The sequence below is a fragment of the Amblyraja radiata genome, chromosome 7 (assembly GCF_010909765.2).
Source record: "Amblyraja radiata isolate CabotCenter1 chromosome 7, sAmbRad1.1.pri, whole genome shotgun sequence".
In the NCBI taxonomy this organism is placed as follows: domain Eukaryota; kingdom Metazoa; phylum Chordata; class Chondrichthyes; order Rajiformes; family Rajidae; genus Amblyraja; species Amblyraja radiata.
Window position 1 is genome coordinate 71,560,710 of NC_045962.1, and position 24,624 is coordinate 71,585,333.

The window sequence follows — 24,624 nt, forward strand, 5'->3', positions numbered from 1 at the left end:
AAGTATTAGGCTTTGTTTAAATCTGAAGTTTTAGAAGTAACTTTCTTTTCCAAAAGTAAAAATATATGTCTTTTGTGTGTATGTATTGTGTGATTGCTGTATGATGTGTATTTTATATTCTGAGAGGTGGTCTCTGAGAATTAATTTTCATATTTCTGTGGATTTACTTCATTGAAATAAAATGAATTTGAGCGAAGAGGTTAAAGAAAACCACAGAGGGAACAAGGGTTGTAAAGAGGGCAGAAAAGGGAAAATCATGTGACTATACGCGTTGTCAATCACTGGAAAGGATTTAGTTGATTGGTTAATGCAAATAAGCTAAATGTATGGTAAACCATAATGATTGGTTAATAGTTTGCCACTCCTTCTGTACCATAATTGTCTAATACCTATATAATGTGTTACGTTTGTACCAAAGTCAGTAGCTCTTTCGACCTGCCCCAGAGTCTCCAGCTCTGTGAAGGAAGGTTTAAAGAATTATCCAGCGCTGTCAGAATGAATAATCGATTTCAACAGCAAGAGTTTGAATCAAGTTTTCTTGAATTGGACTGACAAAAGAACTCAGTTTAACAAACCAAGGTTGTCTGGTCTCACGAGTCCTAACACACAACTGACCACAATGGTGGTCCTCAATCGACTGGCGGGCTGAGCCCAGAAACCGCGCAAAAATCCGACCCCTCCCAGAGTCACGTGCACGTAGCTTCCGACCGCAGGGTTTGATGCTGGCGCGCACCAGCAGGTGCCGCTACAATTGTATTTTAACATAAATATCCCCTGCACAGCGGAATCGAAGTTTCCTACTGTGAGGGAAGGCCCAAAGTTCATGTCATCCTCCTCTTTGATGTTCTTTGATGTACACCCGTGGTCGGGGCCTCCCGAGCCCTCCGCAGTTGCTGCTCTGGGTGGCCCGATGCTCAGGCCATCTCGCCGGGATGATGGAACTCCGACGACGGACCGGGAGAACAACCTCAGCGGCTTGGACCTCCGAATCAGCCACTTCCTACCGGAGTCCGCAGCTCCCGCTCGTCCGCTCCGCGATGTATCCAGTGGTGCACCGCCGCTGCTGGAGCTCTGGTCCGGGTCCCCGGCAGGAAAGGCTGTGCCAATCCAGTTGGTAGGCCGTGAGGAGGGGGCGAGGATGCGACTTGGAGAATAGTTGCATCCTTGCCAGGAGGCGACTGGGAGACGGTTTCCCCCTTACCCTAACCCCCTCTCCCACATAGAAAAACCAAAGAAACCTCCTCAACATACTTTTAAACAACCATAGATTTTTTTTAAAGATGGAAAAAACAGACAGACTGCAGGCAGAGGCAGCCTTCATGCGGCGCCCCTAATGGCCATCACAGCACAAAAGGAAACTAATGGTGTTAACATGAGATATCTGAGATATATCCTAGGTGAAGGGATGAGAACACTTTATGAAAAAAGGTGGTTTGGGCACTGATGGAGGAGAAGGCCCTACACGGAGTGGGTAGAATGAAAGAAGCAATGATAGAATACAAAGGTCTGCTCACATGGAAATGACAAGATTATAGTAGAGAGAAAATAAAGTCAACATTTCTTGACCTGTAATAAATGTCTGAAAAGGGAAGAAATTGCATTTTGAAATACCCGATTCACAATTTCCAAAATCCTTGTGAAGAGTTGAGGTGTAGATCAAAACTACTCTAGTTTTTTTCTTTCAAGGTTTTCTTCCTCCCCTGTGTCTTTGTTCAACATTTTGAGCCTGTTTCTTCTGGTTCTTGAGTTATCCACTTGGTCAGCTTCTCTATACTTGCATGCAACACAGAAATTGGTCCTTCAGCCCACAATGTGTGTGCCAAACAAAATGCAAGTTAAACTGATCTTGCCTGCCTGTACATGATCCATATCCCTCTATTCCTTGAACTTCTGTGTGCCTATCTAAAAGCCTCTTAAACGCCACCATTGTATCTGCCTCCACCACTACTCCCGGCAAAGCATTCCAGGCCCCCATCACTCACTGTATAAAATAAAACTCTCCCCGCACATCTCCATTAAACTTTCCCCCTCTCACCTCAACTGTGCCCTCCAGTGTTGGATATTTCCACCCAAGGGGAAAAATGTTCCGATGGTTCTGATATACATGCCCTAAATAAACTTGCCATGATTTTCTTATGTCTATTTTAGCAGTAAAAATTAACATCAATAAGTACATTATCAAAATGATAAGAGATTGCAAAGTTCTGAGATGCTGAGGAATATGGGTGGTGTAAAAAGCCAGTGTGCAGGTACTGCAAATGATTAGGCAAACTAACAAATTGTTCCCAACACAGTGCTTAGTGGGTCTGGCAGCATCTGTGGATAGAATGAACAGATGACATTTTGGGTTGGATCTTCATCAGTCCTGACCCAAAACGTCGTCTGTCCATTCCCTTCACAGGCGCTACTCGACCCACTGAGTTCCTCCAGTGCCTGGTGTTTTGCCTAAGATCCCAGCATCTGCTGCTTCTTGCGTCTCAAGAAAATGTCGTCGTTTAATGTCAGCAGGTTCAATGTAAAAATAAAAAGTTTATGCTTCAGTTCCATAGGGCATTGTGAGACTACATTTGGTGTATTATGTATCATTTAGGAAGGATATAAATGCATTGTAAGCAGTTCAGAGAAGGTTTGTTAGTGATGCCCGGAATGGGAGGGTTGCTTTGAGGAAAGGATGGACAAGCTGGGCTTTTATCTGCTGTAGTTTAAAAGTGTGAGAAATGATACAAGATCCTGAGGTTATTGATTTTGTGGATGTACAGAGGAGAATAGAAGGAGAATTTATGATTGGAGGTTAATGATTTTTTTCTTTGGAAAGGATTCACCCACTTAACACAAATGAACCGGGGTTTTTTTCTCCCAAGTCTTTTAAAATTTAGAGACACAGCGCGGAAACAGGCCCTTCGGCCCACCGAGTCCGTGCTGACCAATGTTCACCCATACACCAACACTATCCTACACACTAGGTACAATTTTACTGAAGCCAATTAACCTGTACGTCTTTGGAGTCTTTGGCACTGTCCCCAAAAGATAAGATAAGATAAGATAAGATAGCCTTTTATTGTCATCCAGACCGAAGTCTGAACGAAATTGAAGCAGTCCCAATTGAAGGAGAGCATTTGAATATTTTTTAAGGTAGAGAGGTTTTTGATTTAAAAGAAGAGTGCAAGGTAAGTGGATAGATGGCAAGACAGTGTTGCACTTGCATACAGACCTGCCGTGATGATACTGAATTGTGGAGTAGGCTTGAGAGGTTGAATCGTGATACACAACATTTTGACTTGGACGTGTGATTTCGAGAGGAATGTAGAGATGGTTGGGTGTTCTTGCATCTATTGCCATTGTTCTTGATGTTGGAGGTCTTGGATTTGGGATACTCAATCAAAGAACCTTTGGCCTATATTGAGCATGCATTTGACACACTCTGTGTACTAGTGCTATCGGATGTAAAAGGTTAAGGAAGGAGCTGGTGTGTTGATCAAGCTGGCTTTTTTTGTTCTGCATTAAGAGAATCGTGAACATCTGGGTAAGAAAAGCATATTCCAACACTGCTAATTTGTGCATTCAGCTGAACCTCCCTACACATGCTCTCCATCATCTAGAAGGCAGGACAATGGCAATGGGTTTGATATCTGATTGTATGGCTGGTCTGCTATTAAAGAACTGAGAATTAAGCCATGATCAGTAAACTGGCTCCATTGAAAGCTGAGAGAAGCTTAATGATGCATTCTTTTGTATTTGGAGGATTTACAGGGCAAACCTCTATGTCAGTGGGATAACTGTAGTGCTGGTTTTGTGCTGTTTCGTAGTCTTGTACTGTTTCTGATTTGTCAGTCAGTCCCAGTCAAAACTTCACCCCTGCGATCCTTTTGATTAATCGTGCAGCACGTATTTGCAGGATAATTGTCCCTTGTGAAAATTTGGAGGGAGAGATTCAATATCATCAACATATAATCACAAATCTGAAATGGGCTGAATATATAAAATTTTGGAATTTTATCTCTCGTCCAAGAAAAGTGTAAATGTTGTGCTGTAATAAGTTTACAACTGATGGGATCATGACTTTATCTGATCAAACCAGTTCTACCGTATAGTAACATAATAATTACTCTCCAACTTCAAATGCATTTTCTTGTCTGATCCTCATATCTCTGGATTCCAGCTGGCTAACAGTCTTATGTACAAAATTGAGTACTCACTGCCCTCTATGGTAGAGAATTCCAAAGATATACATCAGTCTGAATGAAGAAAAAAATTGACATCACGATCCTTAATATCTTGATCCATAGTTAAAAAACCCAAATTATTTTTGAATAAATCATTGAAGATAATTTAATACAAACAAAACAATGCATGGCTATTTTGAGCGGCAATTTGCTCTTTGTGTAAACATATCCAACATAAAGCAGATTAATGTCCTGAATTATTCCATTTGTTTAGCAGTATAGAGTTGTGTACTGAGGTCTCTTTACAGGTACAACGTGGTAACAGGACCTTTGACCCACCGAATCCGCACCGACCAACGATCACCCTGTACTCAAGCACTGTCGAACACACAAGGGACAATTTACAATTTTACTGAAGCCAATTAACCTTGGGGACGATCAGCCATGATCACAATGAATGGCGGTGCTGGCTCGAAGGGCCGAATGGCCTCCTCCTGCACCTATTTTCTATGTTTCTAACCTACAAACCTGTATGCCTTTGGAGTGTGGGAGGAAACCAGAGCACCTGGAGAAAACCAGTGTGTGACGTACAATCTCTGTATATACAGCAGCCATAGTCAGGACCAAACCAGGGTCTTTGGCGCTGTAAAGCCAGCAACTCTACCACTGGGCCTCTGTACCGCCTCATAGGCTTTGTCTTTTCAAAGCACCGTCACAGTAAGTGATGCGAGTTTAATTTTCTCTGAAAAAAATTATCTCTGATTGTATCACTTAGCAGGAGAACAATGCCAATGTGCCACCTAATTGACATATTACATTGCAAGGGAAATTAAAGCTAATATTAAAACTAAGGAGGAGGCTGACTAAAGTTGTCAGAAATAGTAATTCTACAGATTGGGAGCATTTTAGAACTCGGCAAAGGACAACCTAGGAATGATAAAGAAAGGCAAGACAGAATATGGGAATAAACTGTCCAGAGACAAATAATTAGACCATAAAGGGCCTGTCCCACGAGTATGCGACTCCATGCGGCAAGCGCTACCTAACCAGAAGCGGGGGCCGCGCGGAGGTCGAGTGAGTGACATGAAGTGCGAGCAAAGTCCGCACGTTACGTACGCCGTTGAGGCGGCTGAGGGACGGCAGGCCGTTGCCGCGCCAAATTTTTTAACGCGGTCAGTTTTTCGGAGCCCCGCGCGATTTCGGGACCAGCTCCGCACAACTCCATACGGCTCCGGCGATCAAAGTGGGACTGGCCCCGCGAGCCGTACGGCTCAAGCGACCACGTTAGGTAGCGCTTGCCGCATGGAGTCACTTAGGTCGCGCTTGCCGCATGGAGTCGCATGCTCGTGGGACAGGCCCTTAAGAGTTAAGGGCTTGTCCCACTTAGGTGATTTTTTAGCCAACTGCCGGCGACTAGGCTGTCGCCACACAGTCACCGGAATGTCGTCTGTATGGTCGTGAGTAGTTTCCTCAGTCGGCCAAAGTCCTAGCGTTTTTCTGGTCGCCGCTGGATTTTGAAATGTTCAAAACTTTTCATCGACCGTGGGCTTGTCGTAGCTTGTCTTCTCCTGACGTAGGTGCTGTCATAGGTTGTCACCAGGATGGCGTAGGTTGTCGCCAGTGCTGACTTTGGTGAATTCCATTGTCGTAGTCACTGGCAGTCGCCTAAAAAATTGCCTGAGTGGGACAGGCCCATTCGTCCAGTCGCTGGTTTTTCGGCGACCAGCTACGTCCATGACAGTCGCCAAAAAAATCGCTTAGTGGGACAGGCCCTTTACTGTAGGATGGTTGAAAATAAAAAAAATAAAAAAATCATGACTGGCTGAGCCTACAATGTAGTGAGGGAGAATTTGCAATGGGGAATCAAATAACAGAGGTATCAGACTACTTAGTGTTGGCTTTATAGAAGATGCAAAACTCCAACAAAACATCTAGTAAGAATGAAGAACGGATGAAATGTTGACCAAGTTGATCTTGTTTGCCTGTGTCTGCCCCATATACTTACAAACTGTCCCTATCCACGTATCTGTCCAAGTGTCTTTTAAATGTCATTGAATTGATTTGAATTTCCTTTATTGTAATTCAAACATTAAGTTTGAACAAAATTGCGTACCTTGCAGTCATGCCAGAAAAAAGCAACAAAACACACAATGAACACAATTTAACACAAACATCCATCACAGTGAATCTCCAGGCACATCCACACTGATGGAAGGCAAAAAGTCTTATCTCTTCCTTGCTTGTTCTCCCGCTGCGTCGAGGCGATCGAGGCTGTCGATGTTGAAGCCCCCACCGGGTGATGGTAAATTCCGCGGCCGATTGTAAACTCCGCGAATGGGCCGATTCAAACTCCGCGACTCAGGGCGGATGAAGCCGCTACCCTCCAGTCCAGTGGACGAAGCTGCTGTTGCGGGAGCTCCCGAAAATCGGTCACCAACAAGGGACCTGCGAGCTCCCGATATACCGTCCACAGGGCCCGTGGCCGAAGCTCCGAAGTCGAGTTATAGCCACAGCTCCACCACAGCCTCCAAAGTCAGCCAGCTCCGCGATGATGAGTCCACAACCAGGGACCTGCGAGCTCCCAATGTCACCGTCCTCAGGGCCCTCGGCCGAAGCCTCTGAAGCTCCGAAGTCGGGTCGCAGCCACAGCGCCACCACAGCCTCCGAATTCAGCCATCTCCGCGATGGTAAGTCCACAGGCTCTGCCACCGCAGCCCCTAAGGTCGATTCCAGTTGGAGGCCGCCAGCTCCACGAAATTAGACCTCTGCGCAGACAGAGACGGAGATGCTACAAGGAAAAGGTCGCATCCCTGTTGAATGAAGAGATTTAAAAAAGTTTCCCACACCCCCCCCCCCACATATACACAACTAAAAAAAGACTAAAACATACATCTAACAAGACAAAAAGAAAACAAAAAAAGGAAAGACAGACGGACTGCAGGCGAGCCGCAGTTGCTTGGGCAACGCAGCCACTTCCGGAATCTCAACATTGTTGTACTCTTCTCTACCACTTCTTCTGACACTCCACCCATCACCCTCTGCGTGGAAAAAGTTACCCCTCCGATCCCTTTTAAACTTATGGTCTCCAGTTTTAGACTCCCCTTTCCCTGGGGTGGGGGCGGGGAGGGGGGAGACGGTGGCTATTCACCTTTATTGATGCCCCTCATGATTTTTGCACCTCTTTAAAGGTCAGGATTCTTATAAAATTAAAAAAAACTATTAATTGGTGAAAATAAGTTCCAAGCCTACATACCAACATTTTTAATGATGTTGTTTAAGAAAAAAATGATGCTTTAGCTAGTGTCTTCGAAAATGCTATTGATTCCAGAATTATTCCTGTGAAAATGAGGGAAGCAACATGTCTATTTCTGTTTAAAGGAGGGATCAAGAAAACTAGGAACTGTTGACCTGTTTATTCAATGTATGTAGTGGGAGAAAATGCTGGAATCAATAATGAAGGATGCATTTACATAATGCATTGAAAAGAATAATAGGATTGAATAGTATTAGCATAGATTTATGAAGGAAAATAATTTTTGACTCCTTTGCTGGAGTTCTTTGAGGATGTGACTTGAAGAGCAGATCATGTCATGAGGAATAGGAGCCATTTGGCCCATCAAGTCTACTCTGTCATTCATAGCTGATCTATCTCTCCCTCCTAACCCCATTCTCCTGCCTTCTCCCCATAACCTCTGACACCTGTACTAATCAAGAATGTATCTATCTCATTAGGAACCAGTGAATGTGGTGTATTTAAATTTTAAGAAGGCTCTCAATAAAGTCCCATACAGGGAAGCTTGGCCAACAAGGAGCTGGGGTAGTTTACTTTAATGATGAATTAGTTACCAGCCAAAACAAGGAGTGGAAATAAATGGATAATTCTCAGGCTGTGACTAGTGGAATACCATGAGAATTAGTGCTTGCATTCCAGCTGTATATATAATATACATCAGTGATTTGCCTGAGGGGACAAAATGCAATGTTTACATGTTTGCTGATGATACAAAACTAAGTAAGATTGTGAGCAGAGATGAGGATGTAAAGAAACTTCAAGGAGATATGTACACACTGAGTGAGTAGTCAAGAAATCAGCAGATACTATTATCTTGTGGTTAAAAGGGTGTATGGTGTTAATGTGCACATCAGATGGAGTACATCAGTAGATCAAGTTTGCATTAACATCAAAAGTGGATCAAGAGGAATAGATGTTAGTATGTTAGTATTCCTCTGTCATTTCAAACTGAGCAATTGCCATCCTTGGTAATTAACCTACTTTGCACACTATTCTTTCCCCCTCTCAAGCCTTCAAAATGCACATGGAATCATTATCAATGTCCTCGTCACCCTCAATTCTTGTCGCCTGCCGTAATTTTTCTCAGTGATACAGTGAGCTAGAAACGGTTCTGCACCAGAAAGGTGGTGATTAATCAGGGACATGTGGCATGCTTTGTGTATGGGGACCTCTGCTGTCGAGTTTCATTGGGGACAAGTTCCAGCTTTGGATGTCACATGCATATGTGTACACAACTTTGGATGTCACATGCATATGTGTACACAACTTTGCATTACTGTACCACAGTGCCAGAAGTAGGAACCATGCAGAAGGACAGTGCATTCTCTCAGGACATACTATTTTATATACGTAGAAATTTAAGCCCCAAGCACTTAGAACAGAGAACAGAGAACATAGAAGAGTACAGCACAGGAAGGGATCCTTCGGCCCACAATGTTTGTGCCGAACATGATGCCAAGTTAAACTGATCTCATCTGCCTGTACATGATCCATATCCTTTTATTTCCTGCACTTCCAGGTGACTATCGAAAAGCTTAAATGCTATTATGATATCTGCCTCCACCACCACCCCTAGCAATGTGTTCCAGGCCCCTACCATTCTCTGTGTTTAAAAATAAAAGCTCTGCCCTGCTCATCTCCATTGAACTTTCCCCCTCCCGCTTTATAGCTATGCCCTCTAGTGTTGGACATTTCTACACTGGGGGGAAAAGGTTCTGACTATCTGCCCAATCCATGCCTCTCATCATTTTATCTACTTCTATCGTGTTCCCTCAACCTCTGACATTCCAGCGATAAATAATTTTATTGTCACCTATTCAGACTTATTTCACTGAAGCATAAACTGAGATTTGAACTCATCTGACAGAAACTAGATAGTTTTGGACAAAGTCATCTGACTCACTGCTCCTACTGTTCCTTAAGATTAACATTTCATGTGTGAATCGTGGAACACATTTGTAATCAAACTAACAATATTTGGGGTTGACAGAGAAGATTCCGAGGTTCTTACCTTTACAATTCCTCAATTCTATCCAAGGGACTCTACATCGTCAGTCCCCATTTCACCCCTCCCAAGGGACTGAATTTCATCCCTCACCAACAGAGCTACCCCACCTCCTCTGCCCACCTGCCTGTCCTTTCAAAAGGAAGTATAACCCTGAATATTCAGTTCCCAGCCCCGATCCTCCTGCAGCCATGTCTCTGTAATCCCCACAATGATATATCTACCAATCTCTAACCGAGCCTCAAGCTCATCCACTTTACTTATACTTTGGGCATTAATTTATAATACTTTTAATCCATTACTCACCTCACCTTTCACATCAATTCCTATTTCACTTGGCCATACTCTCCTATCCCTTCGTGAGTTTTCTGTCCTGTTAATCCTGGTGTCTTTCCTAACTTTTCCTATACACTCTTTCCCTTTAACTCCATCCTTGTATTTCCAATTTGTCTCCAAATATGTCTCCAAAGGTTTAAGCAGATGTTTGGAAATGAGTGTGTTCGAAAGTAGAACTTTTACGCAAAAGTTTTGGAGTATTTTTTCTTTTTACTTGCAGAATTTCTTGTGTAATTAATGTGTAATTTATGTTTATGCGTTGTTTCAATTTGCTGCTGCAAGCAAGATTGTACCCCGCCTCACTTGGGCAATAAACTCAACTGCACTTGATGGTTTCAGAACTTGTTTAATTTAAAATGAACACCAACACAAAAAGCTGGAGTATCTCGGCGGATCAGGCAGTATCTCTGGAAAAAAGGAATAGGTGACCTTTCGGGTCGAGAACATTTAAAAGTTGATTTAACAACTTTAGTTTAAAATTAAGGTTGGACACACAATATTAATACATCAGAAAATTATTATTCACTCACAGTTAGCCAAGATGAAGGGAACATGCTAAAATCACAGTGGGATGCTCATCAAAGGCATTAATAGAAGAAATTCAGAATGTTTCAGAATAAGATGGAATTGACCAAAGGCACATTAGCATGTTAATGCACAAGATGTTATAAACTCATAATTGACAGCCTTAGCAATGGAAATATAATGGTGGTCACAAAATGCTGGAGTAACTCAGCGGGACAGGCAGTATCTCGCTATCTTTGTGCTTGTGTTTCAGATTCTGCTGATTTGATATTGTGCATCAGATTATTTTCATTTTGTTCACAAGCACATAACCAGAGGTGGTTGTGGCAACAAGGTCACATCCACCTTGGGTACATAGAGTTGGGTACATAGGACAATCAAATAGAGATAAAGTTCTCATTAAATTTGAAAATCCTAGGCCTGCCCGGTAAATTCCAATAAATTTTGATTGGTCCCTGCCCAAGACGTCACCTGTCCATTCTCGCCAGAGATGCTGCCTTAAATGCTGTGTTGATACATTTTCTATCTATCTTTGGTATAAACCAGCATCTGCTGTTCCTTTTTTTTAAATGATATTTCATTTTACCACAATGTGGTTAAAGAAGGCAACTAATTCATCTGATTCTTTAAATAACTTGCACTGGGTACAAATTGTAATTTCTGGTGTATCTGTTTGTAATTTTTTTGTGAGACTTAGCATTAATGTGTCTGACCTCCTGCATAGATCACCTGTTGAGAACATTCTGTGTGAACAAAGCAAGACTGATCATCAACCATCTGCATTCTTTAAAGATATCAGTTTGCTATTCCCTCCAGCAGAGTATTCACATCTGCCATGTCAAGGCTGTATCCCTGAAGTTTAGTAAAATGGGAGCTGATAGCATTGACACAGATACAATTCTGAGAGGACCTGACTGATTAGTTCAATTGTGTGGCATGGTCTCAGCAAAAAGGTTGGCCACTTTGGATTTAGGTGAGAAATTTATTTACACAGAAATTTGTAAACATTTGGAATTCTCTATCCCTAGTGGGTACGAATGTTGGATCATTGAGTATATTCAGCGTTAAGATTGATAAATCTTTTAATACTTATAGGATTGGAGCGTTAAATTGCAAATGGATGAGGCAAAGGATCATATTCAATGGCGGGGCAAAATTATTTCCTCAGTATGTTCTTATCAATCAGATTTTACAGGGTGTATGGCCCATATTTTGAATAATGTCTGCTGAGTGCCGATTTCTAAAGATATTTTTAATATTTGTTTTGAAAATTGCTTCCATTCATTCATTCTTATCCTATGCCAAAGGGGTTTACCTTACCACACTCATTTTAAAATGCCAATGACACCGACCTAAAGCCGACCTTCTATCTGAAGAAGGGCTCTGACCTGAAATGTCACCTATTCTGTATTTAAGTCCACTACGGAGATCCCATTTGCAAGTATATCATGACAAAATGTAATCAAGGTTTGAATATTGAAGAATGGAGGAAATGAGGATAGGGCAGGAAAATGGTACTTGAGGTAAATGATCAGCTGTGATCTTGTTGAGTGGTAGGGCAGGTGCAAGGGATCAAATGGTCTACTCATCTGTTTCCCACATTCTTATGTTTCAGTTAAGTAGACATTGTTAAACATGGTCCCAACTAAACAAATTTGGATTTAAGAACAAATTCCTTTTCAAAGAGGGGTGAATGGTGATGTCAAAGACTGCTCTGCCATTTAATAAGATTGCAGTTGCTCTGATTGTAAGCAAAACTCTTCATTCCTGGTCATATTTCACTTTTTCTGAAGAAGAATCTATCTGGTTGTTTAAACGTACTGTTGCCACTGCCCTTTGAGGAAGAGAGTTTCAAAGACACTTGATCTTTTGAGAGAAAATATGTGATTCCTCAATTTTAAACAATGATTTCCCCCAGCACTGGGGTTCAATGCTGTATTTCTGCACTAATATCCTTCTCCCTCCAGTCTGGCAATTCACCACAGTTTTGTATATCTTCCCTGAATTTACTAGTAACCTCTTCACCATTTGCAAATTGGATACCATTTGCAAATAATGCTTGCTAAATCCAAGTCTTGATTTTGTAGATTTTGCAGGTTTGATTAATAATTACTTTCCCCGAATGACATTGCTTAAAACCCTGTCATAAATGCTATACTGAAGGTAGCAGCTGTACCTGCCAAATGGGGCAAGTAACAATTAGCATGCCTTAATGTGTTAATCGTGAAGAGCAGTTGTGATCAATTTAAATGCTTTGCCTTTAATTACCTATTTTTATTTAATGCCTGTATTTTGATCAAAACTCAGTCTCAGCTGGTTTGTGTCGAAGGAGTAATTATTTTTATGGTGCCGTGGGCATCAGTATATGAATCTATGCGGCTGCAAGAAACTACCTGCTTCCTCCTGGGAATTTTCTTTGACGTAAATGTGCTGCAATCAGGGCAGAATACAAAGCCCGACCAGAATCTTCTCTGTTCATATTTTGTTTATTTTTGTACATCATAATCTGTGGATTCATGCAAAGCAAAAAGGCTTGCAGGATGGCGAAAGCTTTCCAAGAGCGTCTGAATGGAAAAATGTTGACCAAGGCGGTGGTTTGCAAGGGCTGCTGATTATTATTTTATTCATGTCACATGCCAGTGAAGTGATGTGCCTGGAATGATTTATATCACTGCAATGCGTGTTCAATATTTACAAAAAAAAATCTTAAGAGTGCTCTTCCACATGGAGGATGCATTAACATTTTTTTTTTTATCAGCAAACGTCTAATTAACAAAGTAATTAACACGGGCGCACAGTTGTATGATTAAGAATGGAAGGATAATTAATCTAATATGAGGGATGCTGATGTCGGAGTAGATTAGCTGTATTCGGAAGACTCGCCAGCTTTGCAGCTGTAAACAAACTGTGGGGAGGCCAGGGTCACACACTGTGCAGAGTGGGAGCCACCAGGCAACTGCACCATTATGAGCACTGCAGATTGGCTGGAAACAGTTCAACAATGCAGCTTTCATTCGCATGCCTTTCCACGTAGCTCGAGGTTGAAATGCCGACGGACCCATTTATATCTGTTTCCCCATGGAGAGAAGCTACTCTGACATCTAATTTTGCCCTTGTTGTTTATTTGTCCCTTCCTGATACTTAAACTTTCATCTATTCATTTACATTTTAATTGGAAGCTGCACAATTTGTGGAGAAGGGATGGAATGTGCAATTCTGTAGTGGTGCAGGTGATTTGTTTTTCGCTGATCTGCTTATATTTTTAACTTGGTTGTGTTTTTTTTAATGCAAACATTTTCTAACGAGAACCTGCAGCTGCTTTTAAAGCAAGAACAAAACGCAGGGTTGCATCTGCAAAATATTAAAGTGGTTTGGATCAAAACAAATAGCACCAAACAGAAATGACCTTTGAGACATGCCATATTCTAGGTGCATGAGCGGGTCGGCCATCTTGACATCCAGCTCCCTGGATCAATAGACTAGCACCAGGCACCCTGCAGCACAACAGACTGGTTTTATAATTGCATCCTCAGAAGAAGGCTTTGGGGACAAGCAAATCATTTGAGTGTAAATTTCATGATCCTGTCAATAGGTACAATTTATTCCATCTATGTTTCATTTCAGGCTTTTTTTTTATTGGTATGAGGGATAATTCCAGATTGACGTAGGCACTGGAAAAAAGAAAGTTATGCATTTTCCTGGTAAATGTTAGAGCTGTTCAGCAGATCAGGCAGCAGCCAGAGAGAGAGAGAAGCAGAGTAAATGCTTTAGGTCAGTGACATTTTATCAATATTAGGAAGGGTCTAATTGGCAACCTTGTACTGCATAGGGGCCAAGACACATGTCTGTGAGCGGATGGCGTGCCACATTTATCACGTGTACATATGGATCCCGCCCCTTTGATGACGCCACCTCATGGGGCACTGGCCCCTCCTTACGGGCGCTCATGAACATGGCGTACCTACGAACCATTGCCTTGGCTCTGTCCTGAAGACGGTGGCTCAAATGCTCTTACTCACTCGTCCCCGGCCTATTGACAACCCCGATCCCACCAGTGAAGCCCAGACACAGAAGGTGTACGGCTGTGCCGGCGGCTTTGCGCAGGATGCGGTACAGCCAGAGCTCGGCGCTCGGCGGCTCCGCCATTGTGGCCGCCAGCGCAGGCCTCCTTTGTTCTTGCGTCACCGTGCCTGGGCGCTGCGGGCCAGGGAGGTACCGGAGATGATGGAGGTCTGCAGGCCGGATAATTACGGGAAAAAAAATACGCCTGCGGGCCGGATGATTTCAGGTTACGGGCCATATTCGGCATGGGGGCCATATTCGGCACGGGGGCCATATTCGGCACGGGGGCCGTAGGTTGCCGACCCCTGGTCTAATGGAACGTCTTTGACTTGATTGACTCCTCTCGCTTTTCATTTTTCTTTGTGTTACCCAACATCCTTTCAAACCCATGGGTGCGTTATTCAATGTTCAGTGTGTAGATAGACACAAAATGCTGGAGTAACTCAGTAGGATACACAGCATCTCTGGAGAGAAGGAATGGGTGACATTTCGGGTTGAGTCCTTTCAGACTGAGTATTGGAGAGGAAAACTAGAGATATGGAAGGGTAAGGTGTGAAAACGGCAGATCAAAGCAGACGATGATCAAGGAAATATAGAACGGTTCATTGTTGGCTGAGGGGAAGGTGACAAAGAGGGATACAAATGGACACCTGATTAGAACAGTCGGAGGTTATGGGCAGAAAGCAGGAAAATGGGGTTAGCAGGAAGGGACAGATCAGTTATGATTGAATGGCGGAATAAACTTGATGCGCCGAATGGCATAATTCTGCTCCTATCACTTAGAAACATAGAAACATAGAAATTAGGTGCAGGAGTAGGCCATTCGGCCCTTCGAGCCTGCACCGCCATTCAATATGATCATGGCTGATCATCCAACTCAGTATCCCGTACCTGCCTTCTCTCCATACCCTCTGATCCCCTTAGCCACAAGGGCCACATCTAACTCCCTCTTAAATATAGCCAATGAACTGGCCTCGACTACCCTCTGTGGCAGAGAGTTCCAGAGATTCACCACTCTCTGTGTGAAAAAAGTTCTTCTCATCTCGGTTTTAAAGGATTTCCCCCTTATCCTTAAGCTGTGACCCCTTGTCCTGGACTTCCCCAACATCGGGAGCAATCTTCATGCATCTAGCCTGTCCAACCCCTTAAGAATTTTATAAGTTTCTATAAGATCCCCTCTCAATCTCCTAAATTCTAGAGAGTATAAACCAAGTCTATCCAGTCTTTCTTCATAAGACAGTCCTGACATCTCAGGAATCAGTCTGGTGAACCTTCTCTGCACTCCCTCTATGGCAATAATGTCCTTCCTCAGATTTGGAGACCAAAACTGTACGCAATACTCCAGGTGTGGTCTCACCAAGACCCTGTACAACTGCAGTAGAACCTCCCTGCTCCTATACTCAAATCCTTTTGCTATGAAAGCTAACATACCATTCGCTTTCTTCACTGCCTGCTGCACCTGCATGCCTGCTTTCAATGACTGGTGTACCATGACACCCAGGTCTCGCTGCATCTCTCCTTTTCCTAGTCGGCCACCATTTAGATAATAGTCTGCTTTCCTGTTTTTGCCACCAAAATGGATAACCTCACATTTATCCACATTATACTGCATCTGCCAAACATTTGCCCACTCACCCAGCCTATCCAAGTCACCTTGCAGTCTCCTAGCATCCTCCTCACAGCTAACACTGCCCCCCAGCTTAGTGTCATCCGCAAACTTGGAGATATTGCCTTCAATTCCCTCATCCAGATCATTAATATATATTGTAAATAGCTGGGGTCCCAGCACTGAGCCTTGCGGTACCCCACTAGTCACTGCCTGCCATTGTGAAAAGGACCCGTTTACTCCTACTCTTTGCTTCCTGTTTGCCAGCCAGTTCTCTATCCACATCAATACTGAACCCCCAATGCCGTGTGCTTTAAGTTTGTATACTAATCTCTTATGTGGGACCTTGTCGAAAGCCTTCTGGAAGTCCAGATACACCACATCCACTGGTTCTCCCCTATCCACGCTACTAGTTACATCCTCGAAAAATTCTATAAGATTCGTCAGACATGATTTACCTTTTGTAAATCCATGCTGACTTTGTCCAATGATTTCACCACTTTCCAAATGTGCTGCTATCCCATCTTTAATAACTGACTCTAGCAGTTTCCCCACTACCGATGTTAGACTAACTGGTCTGTAATTCCCCGTTTTCTCTCTCCCTCCCTTCTTAAAAAGTGGGGTTACGTTTGCTACCCGCCAATCCTCAGGAACTACTCCAGAATCTAAAGAGTTTTGAAAGATTATTACTAATGCATCCACTATTTCTGGAGCTACTTCCTTAAGTACTCTGGGATGCAGCCTATCTGGCCCTGGGGATTTATCGGCCTTTAATCCATTCAATTTACCCAACACCACTTCCCGGCTAACCTGGATTTCACTCAATTCCTCCAACTCCTTTGACCCGCGGTCCCCTGCTATTTCCGGCAGATTATTTATGTCTTCCTTAGTGAAGACGGAACCAAAGTAGTTATTCAATTGGTCCGCCATATCCTTGTTCCCCATGATCAACTCACCTGTTTCTGACTGCAAGGGACCTACATTTGTTTTAACTAATCTCTTTCTTTTCACATATCTATAAAACTTTTGCAGTCAGTTTTTATGTTCCCTGCCAGTTTTCTTTCATAATCTATTTTTCCTTTCCTAATTAAGCCCTTTGTCCTCCTCTGCTGGTCTCTGAATTTCTCCCAGTCCTCCGGTATGCTGCTTTTTCTGGCTAATTTGTACGCATCATCCTTCGCTTTGATACTATCCCTGATTTCCCTTGTTATCCACGGATGTACTACCTTCCCTGATTTATTCTTTTGCCAAACTGGGATGAACAATTTTTGTAGTTCATCCATGCAGTCTTTAAATGTCTTCCATTGCATATCCACCGTCAACCCTTTTAGAATTAATTGCCAGTCAATCTTGGCCAATTCACGTCTCATACCCTCAAAGTTACCTTTCTTTAAGTTCAGAACCATTGTTTCTGAATTAACAATGTCACTCTCCATCCTAATGAAGAACTCAACCATATTATGGTCACTCTTGCCCAAGGGGGCACGTACAACAAGACTGCTAACTAACCCTTCCTCATTACTCAATACCCAGTCTAAAATAGCCTGCTCTCTCGTTGGTTCCTCTACATGTTGATTTAGATAACTATCCCGCATACATTCCAAGAAATCCTCTTCCTCAGCACCCCTGCCAATTTGATTCACCCAATCTATATGTAGATTGAAGTCACCCATTATAACGGGTTTGCCTTTGTCGCACGCATTTCTAATTTCCTGTTTGATACCATCTCCAACTTCACTACTACTGTTAGGTGGCCTGTACACAACACCCACCATCGTTTTCTGCCCCTTAGTGTTTCGCAGCTCTACCCATACCGATTCCACATCCTCCAAACTAATGTCCTTCCTTTCCATTGCGTTAATCTCCTCTCTAACCAGCAACGCTACCCCACCTCCTTTTCCTTTCTCTCTATCCCTCCTGAATATTGAATATCTCTGGATGTTCAGCTCCCAGCCTTGGTCACCCTGGAGCCATGTCTCCGTGATCCCAACTATATCATAGTCATTAATAGCTATCTGCACATTCAACTCATCCACCTTATTACGAATACTCCTTGCATTGAGACACAAAGCCTTCAGGCTTGTTTTTACAACACTCTTACCCCTTATACAATTATGTTGAAAAGTGGACCTTTTTGATTTTTGCCCTTGTTTTGTCTGCCTGCCACTTTTACTTTTCACCTTGCTACCTATTGCTTCTACCCTCATTTTACACCCCTCTGTCTCTACGCTCACACATTTAAGAAACCCCTTCCCTTTAACTCCATCCTCCACTATCCCATTCGACACCCCACCCCCCTTATTCAGTTTAAAACCACCCGTGTAGCAGTGGCAAACCTGCCTGCCAGAATGCTGGTCCCACACCTGTTAAGATGCAATCCGTCCCTTTTGTACAGTTCCCCCTTACCCCAAAACAGATCCCAGTGATCTAAGAATCTAAATCCCTGCCCCGTGCACCAGTTCCTCAGCCACACGTTCAGGTCCCGTATCTCCCTGTTCCTGCTCTCGCCAGCACGAGGAACTGGAAGCACACCGGAGATAACAACCCTGGAGGTCCTGCTTTTCAGCATTTTTCCGAGCTCTCTAAAGTCACGCTGCAGAATATGCATCCCCTTCTTTCCGACATCGTTTGTGCCGACATGCACTACCACTTCCGGATGTTCACCTTCGCCCTTGAGGATTTTCTGCACTCTGTCCGTGACATCCTGGATCCTGGCACCAGGAAAGCAGCACACCATCCTCGCATCCCGTCTGTTGCCGCAGAAACCCCTGTCCGTACCTCTCACAATGGAGTCTCCCACTACAATGGCGTTGCCTGCCTTAGGCCTTTTTGGTTTTGGCTCAACAGCCCTATTCGCATCACGCCAGTCCGCCGCCCAGTGTAAACACCTCTTCTGTCCCGACAGCTTCTAAGTGGGTGAACCTGTTCACAAGAGGTACAACACCCGGGGACGTTGGCATTCCATGCTTCCCTCCCGTTCTCACTGTCTCCCACCTTCTCTCTTCCAGTACCTTAGGTGTAACAATCGTACTGTAGGACTTGTCGAGGAACGACTCCGTTTCTCGGACGAACCGGAGGTCATCCACTTGCTTCTCAAGTTCCCCAACACGGCCCTTCAGGAGCTCTACCTGGATGCACCTCGCATTTGTAGCAGCCAGAGGCACCAGCAGTGTCCTTGACCTCCCACATACTGCAAGCATCGCACTGAATCAGCTTGCCTGACATCTTCTTTCGTCTCTACCTCTCAAGCGTATTGCGTGGTCTCCTCGCCGAAGACTCTCGAGCCAAAGACTCACACTGCCGCTCACTCACTGCCGCTCGCTAAGAGCAGTCTTGCTTAAATTGACTGATAAATTGCCTGATTTACCAATTTACAAACCAAATTCCTCAGTTTTCAACTGTTTTCCCGGCACTGACTCACTTCTCTCCTCCCACTTGGGCTAGAGTCAATCAGTCGTATCTCTTGGTAAGCTCCTGCTGCTGTTGCTCCCAAAACTACAGCAGTTCTGAGTAAATTCTGCCTGTCCTTGGCCTTATGATCTTATGTTCTTGTGTAACAGTAAAATTAATTAATCAGGAGAACAATGAAACTAGTTGGATATCTAGGATGGGGGAGGAGCAGAGAGAGAGGGAAAGCAAGGGTTACTTGAAGTTAGAGAAATCAATATTCATACCACTGGGGTGTAAGCTACCCAAGTGAAATATGAGGTGCTGTTCCTCCAATTTGCGTTGTGCCTCATTCTGACAGTGGAGGAGGCCCAGGACAGAAAGTCGATGCTACTATGGGATGTGGATGTTGATGGAGAGGCCTGCCTTTATTGGTCATCTCTAACTGTGAAACTGGTGATGAAGTTTGCTTGAGGTGTTGCAGACTAAATCGGATGATCTCCCATGTTCTGTTGGGTAGAGTTCAAGGATGATGACCGAGCTCTGAAAAAATTCCACGCAAGCCTGATGTGCTACCTGTTGAGCTCTCAAGCCATGTATGTTGACCTTCTGTGGGGTAAAGGTTTTGGGTCTGGAGGTACTGTTGGAGATGTCTTGGGCATAGCTATCAGTTTTCCGATCGTTGATAGTTGACCTGTCGGCTGAATGTCTAAAACATTTTATTTTTATTTTTATTTATTAGAAGCAAACGTACAAGAGTAGAACAAACGACATATAAAATTATACAGTTATTGTACAGCTTCAATTTTGACTTTTTAGCTTTGAATTAGAAGAAAAGAAACGAGAAAAAACAAGAAAGAGAAAAAGTGAGATGTGCAAAGATAGGACCCCTAGACTACCAAAGTAGTGCAGCCAAAGTTGGGTAAAAGAAAGAGAGAAGAGAGAAATAGAAAAAAAAAGAAAAAGAAAAAGAGGGAGAAAAGTGGTGATATACCTGCCTCTCATCCCTCCCCACCCACCTCACCCAACCCATAGTTGGATTTAAATCCAAAGTTGTGTTGTGCCATACTATCCTTGTAAAAAATTGGTAAAGGGAAAGGTAAAGGGATGTCTTGGGAAAATGATCTGGTTTTTCTGCCAAGTCTAATATTTTCAAGATGTAGTGTCTCGGACATGTTTGTAATCCACATCTTAAGAGTAGGGACTGATGTATGTTTCCAAAATTTAAGTATTAGTTTTTTCGCCGTTATCAGGCCATAATTAAGAAAACGTCTTTGAAATAGTGATAACTCAGAACAGGCTTCTGAAGTACCTAGAGTGATCAGTTCCATGTCGGGATCCAATTATATTTATTAGTGTTTTAGAAAATATTCCTCTCCAGAAAAAATTCCTCTCCAGAAATTATGTAACTTTATACAAGAGGCAAAGGAATGGGTTATAGTTGCGTCCTAAAGGAGACATTTATCACAAATAGGAGAAACATTTGGGAAGATCTTATTCAGTTTAGACTTTGAATAATAGAGTCTGTGCAGTATTTTAAATTGTATTAACAAATGCCTAACGTTAAGAGAACAGTTGTGTATGTATAGAAGGCTTTCCTCCCATCTGTCTTTTAAAATTGTTAGGCCAAGTTCATCTTCCCAAGCTCTTCTAATTACTTCTGACGATGGGGTTTGTATTTTTAAAATGGCATTATATAGTTATGATATTAACTTGTTGGAATCCGAGTTTCTATTCATACATTCGTGTAATGTGTCTGGAAACATATATTGATAGTCTTGGATATATGATTTCAGATAGTCTCGTATTTGAAGGTATCTAAAGTATTGGCTTTATTTGACCTTTCAAATTATATTTCGACTGTAATTCTTGAAATGAGAGAAGAGTTCCCATCTCATCAAGATCTCCCAGTTTTTTAATTCCTAATCTTTCCCAGTGTATGAACATCTTGTCTAAAATACACGGCTTGAACAAACGGTTGTTGGCAATTGGTGAGAGAAGAGATAAATTTCTCAGTTTAAGGGTTGACTTCACTTGTTTCCAGATTCGTAGGGTATTGTGGATAATCGGATTTTTCTCATATAGTGTTTTCTTCAAATTTATTGGAGCGAGAAGAATCGTGCCTATATTAAAAGGCAAACAATCTTCTCTCTCCATTATTAACCATTTTACCTGTTGGCATGTGTTGTCCATCCAATAGATTACGTTTTTAATATTCGTTGCCCAGTAATAGTACAAAGAATTGGGGAGAGCCAATCCGCCAATTTCTTTGGGGTTACATAGATGTTGTTTATGGATTCTGTGTGATTTATAATCCCAAATAAAGTTTGTGATCAGAGAATCGAGTTTAAAAAAAAAAAAAATTTTGGAAGATAAATCGGTATTGATTGAATATCGGATTTGTGGAAGGAAGATCTTTATGGCATTTTATTCTGCCTATAAGAGACATCGGAAGCGTTTTCCAAAATTGGGTAAGGGCATTTAGTTTGGTAATTAATGGAGGAAAGTTTGCTTCAAATAGAGAAGTGTATTTTCTAGTTACGTGAACTCCAAGATAGTAAAAATTTTCCGTAGCAATTTTAAAATGGAATTTTAGAAGGTGTATCAGATCTTGAGGTTTTATTGACATAATTTCACTTAAATTTCACTTTCACTAAGATTTAGTAGTTTTGGAATGCTAACTTGGGAATTGGTGATATAAACTAATACATCATCTGCATATAATGATATTTTATTATTAGAATATTTAGTATTATAGCCGTGAATATTCGGATGTACTCTTATACTTTCTGCTAAAGGTTCAATCGCAAGGGCAAATAACAGGGGTGATAATGCAACACTCTGTCGGCTGAATGTACGTTGTAATTCATTTCAGAGCCATTTAGGAGATCATACAAAATGGTAGATCATACGCTTGAAACCCATGTATTCAAACATGATTTTCGTTTTCTTTTTCCAGCAAGGAAAACCTTTCGTATATGACAAAGTGTTTACTCCGAACACAACCCAGGAACAAGTTTACAATGCATGTGCCAAGCAGATCGTTAAAGGTGGGTGCTGTGGACTATGGTTTTCAAGTCGCTGATATGAAACTATTTTGTGGCATGGGAAAAGAACACATTGGGAACCTTGAACTTCAATGTCCGATGTAGAAGCTTTTGCTGGAAATCTCTCGCTTTTCAGTCTTTAATAATGTTTTATGCCAGTGATTTATGTATTGTGTAATTATTTTATGCAAACTAATATTTGTCATTTCAAGTGTGGAATTTCAGATTTTCTCTCACAAAGATGTTCTGTACAAGAGTCTTTCGAGATCTTAGCCAAATCCTCTGCCCCACTCTCTGGGACTAGGTTTCACCCCCCGTCGGGGGTATCCTTTGACTTAATATAGCGGCAGATTTTAATATCGTTCAAGAGATTACTCCCTCTAGCCACTAAGTGGACTACATGGTTAAGGAGAATGTCGTTATACGCATGTGAGCTTTCCGTCAAAGACCTTCAGAGCTTCTTCACAGAAAAATCTTCATAACGCAGTCTTTTGATTAATAGATTCTTTATTGTTGATGAAAAACAATAAGGTATACATCCAACCTTCTTCCGACTCGTACACTATAATCTTCAAACTCCAGCTTATCGCTTTAAAGGTTAGAAAACCCCTCGTGTCTCCGTTACACTTCGCATGGTCAAAGGGTAAACCTTCCTCATGCTGGTCCAAAACTAAACTAAAAACTAAGCTTCTGCGCAAGAAACCTAGCTCTAAACACGCCCTAGAATACGTCATAAATCCAAATCCCACCCACAATATAACGGGCAGTCTAAAATTTAAAGACACATGCCTTAATTAATGACACACAACACAAGCCAAATGGCCACTATAAATATAAGAGTCAGGAAGTCATGAAGCAGCCCTCTAAGGCTTTGGTTAGGCTGCATTTGGAGTATTGCATACATTTGTGGTCACCCCATCACAGGAAGGATGTGGTGGCTTCGGAGAGAGTGCCAAGGAGGTTTACCAGAATACTACCTGGATTAGAGGGTTACCAGCTGCAGGGACAGGTTGGATAAACTTGGATCGTTTTCTCTGGAACGTTGGAGCTTAAGGGGAGACTTCATATATGTATATATAATTATTAGTGGCATAGATAGGACAAACAGTCAGAACCTTTTTTTCCTGGAGGGGGAGGGTGAACAACCAGTTGTCGTGGTGCACATTGGCACCAACGATATAGGTAAAAAAAAGGGATGAGGTGAATTTAGGGAGCTAGGAGATAAACTTAAAAGTAGGACCTCAAAGGTAATAATCTCTGGATTACTACCAGTGCCATGGGCTAGTCAGAGTAGAAATAGGAGGATATTGCAGATGAATACGTGGCTTGAAAAATGGTGCAAGGGGGCGGGATTAAAATTTCTAGGGCATTGGAACCAGTTCTGGAGGAGGTGGGACCAGTACAAACAGGACGGTCCCACCTCTTTTTGCTAGTGCTGTTGGGGAGGATTTAAACTAATGTGGCAGGGGGATGGGTGCAAGACGAGAGAGGCAGAGGGGTGTAACATGAGGGTAGAAGCAATAGGTAGCAAGGTGAAAAGTAAAAGTGGCAGGCAGACAAATCCAGGGCAAAAATCAAAAAGGGCCACTTTTCAACATAATTGTATAAGGGGTAAGAGTGTTGTAAAAACAAGCCTGAAGGCTTTGTATCTTAATGCAAGGAGCATTCGTAATAAGGTGGATGAGTTGAATGTGCAGATAGTTATTAATGAATATGATATAGTTGGGATCACGGAGACATGGCTCCAGGGTGACCAAGGCTGGGAGCTGAACATCCAGGGATATTCAATATTCAGGAGGGATAGACAGAAAGGAAAAGGAGGCGGGGTAGCGTTGCTGGTTAGAGAGGAGATTAACGCAATAGAAAGGAAGGACATTAGCTTGGAGGATGTGGAATCGATATGGGTAGAGCTGCGAAACACTAAGGGGCAGAAAACGCTAGTGGGAGTTGTGTACAGGCCACCTAACAGTAATAATGGAGTTGGGGTTGGCATCAAACAGGAAATTAGAAATGCGTGCAACAAAGGTAAAACAATTATAATGGGTGACTTCAATCGACATATAGATTGGGGGGAATCAAATTGGCAGGGGTGCTGAGGAAGAGGATTTCTTGGAATGTATGCGGGATAGTTTTCTAAACCAACATGTAGAGGAACCAACGAGAGAGCAGGCTATTCTAGACTGGGTATTGAGTAATGAGGA

General features: G+C 42.6%; 1 protein-coding gene across 1 annotated transcript in view; it reads left to right on the forward strand.

Annotated features, from left to right (window-relative positions):
* Positions 1-24,624, forward strand: part of kif5c (kinesin family member 5C) — a 155,248-nt gene that overhangs the window by 44,067 nt on the left and 86,557 nt on the right. Inside the window, exon 2 of the mRNA XM_033024727.1 lies at positions 22,336-22,426. Within this exon, the coding sequence (XP_032880618.1) occupies positions 22,336-22,426 (91 nt within the window). The remainder of the gene's footprint in view (positions 1-22,335; positions 22,427-24,624) is intronic.